The 5,361-nt window shown below is 42.2% G+C and overlaps 1 protein-coding gene across 1 annotated transcript; it reads right to left on the bottom strand.

Annotated features, from left to right (window-relative positions):
• Positions 1 to 3,654: 3,654 nt before the first annotated feature.
• LOC130360942 (taste receptor type 2 member 40-like) lies at positions 3,655 to 4,584 on the bottom strand. The gene has a single exon (XM_056563499.1). It carries the CDS (start codon positions 4,582 to 4,584, stop codon positions 3,655 to 3,657), a length of 930 nt encoding a protein of 309 aa, XP_056419474.1.
• Between the last annotated feature and the right edge of the window lie 777 nt (positions 4,585 to 5,361).

The raw sequence follows: 5,361 nt of genomic DNA, 5'->3' as shown, positions 1-5,361 counted from the left end.
ATGAGTGGAAGAACTAAGGATACATCAGTACTGTATATGGTGCTTACTTTGAGCGGAGCATTGTGAGGGGGCCCAGAGAGGACGTCCTCTTTCTATGAAGGTGCTATTATTGTGAGAGGACATTAAGGAGGCATCCTTACTGTGACAAGGCATTAAGGGGACTTCTTTACAGGCAAACACTAATGGGGCATTTTTGTGTAGAGAAAACCAAGGGGAATTTTTTTTTTATTTGGGGAAACTTAGGGGTGCCAATACTGGTAGATAGCACGAAGAGGGCATGGTTATGGTTAATTGACCGTACAGGGACATTTCATTCTTTATAAGGGGCACTATTCGTACTCTTCATTGGACTATTCTATGTATAGAACTTGGACTACAGCATGAGATCTTTTGGCCGCACCCTGTGAAGAAGCTTTCTCAAGCAAAACACATGTTGGGGCTGCCACACACAGGTCTATATTGCTTTTTAGGTTATTTCTTTATGTGCATAGATTATGTTTTCACTTCTTTATGGGATGCAAATACTGATATAGAATAAGATGTTCATCAATTATCATAGAAATGTGTCTATGAGGTACGTGTTAGCGGAACCACCTTGCATCTGAGTTTTATCTTTATACAGTATTTATTGTGGTGACCTCCCCATAGCCCTATGGCGTATATTCATCCTCTGTATGAACACATTTTCTTGCTTTTTTTGTATTGTTTGGTGTTTTAATTATGAATTTGTGAATAATAAAGATTAATATTGGATTAAAATAAATAGGATCCTTTTTCCTAGGAGTTTACATATTTACTACAAGAACCCCAAACTGTCTTCCTATACTATATATTGTTAGGAAATACAGACATCACAATGTACATTATTAGCTATTGTAGAATCAAAAATTTCAATCTCTGTTAGTAGGATCTTCAAATACAATTTTTTTTTAATGAAATCCAATTTATTACCTATATTTCACACCGCAGGAAATAACATACACATATTCTCCTGACCCTATAAGCTTTAACAATGCAATAAATGTGTTCCATAAGGTTAACAATGCATTATATAAAGAATAGAATCAATCAAAGCTGTGGCAAATTAAAAATGATTACAAATATGCACACAAAACTTTAGGCAAATTAATGGGGGGGGGGGGGGGTCCAAGCTCACTCCCTTCAGGTTTCTGTCCAGCTCGTGCCTGTTTGCAGTGAATGCAGCTGAAACAGGGTAGTTACGCAATTTGCATTACTCCCATTGACTTTCACGGGAGTTACATAGATGGCGTAGACCCACAAACTATGCTGTTTACGTTCAATAGGCGCTACACAGATTGCATAACTTTCCTGCTTTGGCTGCTTTCGGCTTTCCCAACCACTACAAACAGGCCGGAAAGCCAAGGAGGGGGCACAACCTCTTTAAGCTCTATAATAAACAGACATTAAAAAAGAAGAAAAGCAGATTTCATCTCAATAAAACAAAGAATCATGCAACAATGTCAAATAAAAAAGTGATGAACAATATAATTGTTGGAATGAGAGAACAGAGTCCTTAAGACCAGAATTAGCGGCATCCTCATGGAGTAAATGAAATAAATGGCAATAAAACAGGAAATTCTTTACTTACAAATAATAACACATTACATCATAAAAGTATTAGCATTTAACAATGTGTTTTTCATATTAAAGGGGTTGTCCGCTGCCCTGCCTTCCGGAGCTCCGCTCGCAGTGTCCGGAAGTTCATTATTCCGAACGCTGTGTGCGGGCTTCTGTGTTTGAGGCCGCCCCCTCATGACGTAATGCCGGCCCCTCAACGAAAGTCTATGGTAAGGGGGCGCGACAGGTCCTCCTGCCATGCAGACTCACACCTGCCAGCTCCTACCCCAACATACGTTTCACCTGTGCTTCGTCAGGCGGTGCCCCCTGACGAAGCACAGGTGAAACGTACGTTGGGGTAGGAGCTGGCAGGTGTGTGTCTGCATGGCAAGAGGACCTTTTATGTGGTTTGTCTAACATCTGTTAGCTTTTCCATGTTTTTTCACTGGTTATATCATTACTTTTGTGGTATATTGGTTTCACTTCTTGAAATGTAACATTATTTATTCTTTGACTACCTTTGGTAACCAGTCCCACATGTTTTGTATTACTAAGATACTGTGCTCATTTTCCCTGCATACTATGTATTCCATGTATTGACCTCCATCCTACCGTCTCCAATCTTCTGCGGTTGTGACCTTAGTGCCGTATTTTATTCTTTCCATTTTTAAATGTATGTCATATATTTTTTGCATATATGTTAATAAATCGAATTTATATATTTAACACAGTCTGGTTCTATTTTGTTGGTGGTTATATGTAATGTGGACCAGCTGTGGCTGTTAGCAATTTTCTGGTTTCTTTTGGCATAATCATTTATTCTTTATGGAGCTGCTGGAGATGGCTTAGTGATGTACTCTGCTATTTGGAGTGGCTCCATAGAGAATGAATGATGTGCGCGCCAACCAGCCGCTTAATTAAAGGGTAGCTCCCACCATCATGATTTTTTTTTTCTGTCCCTGCATGTTGCCCTTCTATCCCTAACACCCTCCCTGCCTTTATTTATTTATTTTTTACTATTTTTAAAATGGCATTTAGTCTGCCTGGTAGTGTGATCACTACCAGGCAGACTTCCCCAGCAGGCACCACGTCACTGATGCCTGCTGGGACCGGCACTTCTGCCCTTAGTTCTCCTAACAGGGTGCCTCCAGCTGTTTCACCACTACAACTCCCAGCATGCCCTGACATCTATTGGCTGTCAGGGCATGCTGGGAGTTGTAGTGGTAAAACAACTGGAGGCACCCAGGACAGGAGTTTCATGGGGGAAGGAGTGAGCCAGGAGCCGATGCGGGAGGGATGGGTGCGGGGGAGCCTCTTCCTGCCGCTCGGTAAATAACAACCAAACACCCCCCCCTGCGCCCCCCGTACCTTGCAGCAGTGCCCCCCCCCCGTACCTTGCAGCAGCGCCCCCGGTACCTTGCAGCAGCGCCCCCCATCCCCCCCCGCACCTTGCAGCAGCGCCCCCTGCCCCCGTACCTTGCAGCAGCGCCCCCCCGCCCCCCGTACCTTGCAGCAGCACCCCCCGCACCTTGCAGGAGCAGCCAACCCCCGGCGCCCCCTGTACCTTTCAGGAGCAGCCCCCCACGCCACCCGCACCTTGCAGCAGGGCCGTCGACTAGTGCGGGAAGCCGATGCGCAGCCCTGGCTGTTACTGCGCCTGCACAAAATTTCGACTGATGCCCTGCCGGAATCAGTCGGAATTTTGCAGTGACGTCACTCCGCACTGCATTCGGCCACTTTTAAAATGTTTTAAAAACATTTTTTTTTAAATAAAAGTATATTAGAGATATGTATATATATGTATATATCAAAAATAATTTTTCATGACAGTGCCCATTTAAGCCTGGAAAATTGTATCCCTGGAGGCATGCAGATACTTATGGAATACTCCTTTAATCAATGCCATTTTCTGATTATACATTATCTTAAAATATATAATTAATTAATTATAAATAAATTAAACAAAAAAAAGTCTCTCTTCTACATTCATTTGAATAATGTTAACAAATATTCAATAAAAATTTCCATCAATCCAATAACTTACAAACTTCGTAAGAGAGGCGCATAAAGGGTCCTTTAAGAACTTCTGATATGACAGAAACACATTGAGGTAAACATCTTAATTACTTCTGTACTGGAGGAGATCATGTAGAGGGAATGGAGCAAGGAAAGGCTACTGAGTAATATCCAACGAAGTAAGATCAGAAACGCGAAATGAAAAAATCTACCAGATGTAAAGAGATTCATAAAAATAAAATACATTATCTGTAGTAGCAAAAATAAGCTCATACTTTTCAAAGCACCAAAGTGAGATTTTAGGTTTGGGCTCTGGATATGTGACTCATTGCTCCTCATCTGTCTGGTGTGAATGAGAAGGAAATGGATTAACAAGGAGACGGAGACACAAAATATAACAAATGGAGGAATGTTACCTAGAGCAAAAATCAGGATCCGGTGATCATAGTTTGGCACAATAACTAGTTGGTAAACAGTCATATTTCCTGTAGAATCATTTGATAACAAATGTAGCTCTAAGTCATTATAACCGTACCAACCATATGGAAGGCTGGAGATCAGTGAGATCAGCAGAGAGGACAGAATCAGCCACGGGACCATGGTGGAGATCCGGGTCTTCAGGAAGATGAAGAGTTTATAGTTGTAGGTCACAATCTTCACACAGTAGAAGACACAGAGGAGGGTGACAAGCCACTGAGTGGTGTAGAACATGAACATCACCTGAACATACAAGGCTGATAACATGATATTGCTTTGTTGTAGCCATGGAAAAAATTGATAGAAGGAGTTCCGTATAGTTATACTTAAAAAATACAATCCTCTGGAAATCGCCAAGGAACTCAGGATCTTATCGCAGGTCTGGAGAGATCTCAGGCTTTTCCACTTCACGAGGTTAGCCGCCAACATAATCATATTTACTGTGAGTCCCACCATGCATTCCGTATAGAGCACGGCCAGGAGGAAATATTGGATAGAAATGTCCAGCACCATCATCGGTAACAATCTTCCTTACAGATCTCTCCTCTACTGTCTTGTCTCAGGTTTTGTATACAGATCGTTCCTTCCAGGACTCTCCTCTACCGTCTTGTCTCAGGTTTTGTATACAGATCTTTCCTTCCAGAACTCTCCTCTACCGTCTTGTCTCAGGTTTTGTATACAGATCTTTCCTTCCAGGACTCTCCTCTACTGTCTTGTCTCAGGGTTTGTATACAGATCTTTCCTTCCAGAACTCTCCTCTACAGTCTTGTCTCAGGGTTTGTATACAGATCGTTCCTTCCAGGACTCTCCTCTACCGTCTTGTCTCAGGTTTTGTATACTGATCGTTCCTTCCAGGACTCTTCATCTACCGTCTTGTCTCAGGTTTTGTATACAGATCGTTCCTTACAGAACTCTCCTCTACTTTCTTGTCTCCGGTTTTGTATACAGATCGTTCCTTCCAGAATTCTCCTCTACTTTCTTGTCTCCGGTTTTGTATACAGATCGTTCCTTCCAGAACTCTCCTCTACCATCTTTTCTCAGGTTTTGTTTACAGATTGTTCCTTTCAGAACTCTCCTCTACTGTCTTGTCTCAGGTTTTGTATACAGATCTTTCCTTCCTGAACTCTCCTCTACCCTCTTGTCTCAGGTTTTGTATACAGATCTTTCCTTCCTGAACTCTCCTCTACCCTCTTGTCTCAGGTTTTGTATACTGATCGTTCCTTCCAGAACTCTCCTCTACTGTCTTGTCTCAGGTTTTGTATACTGATTGTTCCTTCCAGAACTCTCCTC

This window comes from Hyla sarda, chromosome 3 (genome assembly GCF_029499605.1).
Source record: "Hyla sarda isolate aHylSar1 chromosome 3, aHylSar1.hap1, whole genome shotgun sequence".
Lineage (NCBI taxonomy): Eukaryota > Metazoa > Chordata > Amphibia > Anura > Hylidae > Hyla > Hyla sarda.
The sequence above is the reverse complement of the archived record's forward strand: the minus strand, read 5'-3'. Positions and strand labels throughout refer to the sequence as shown.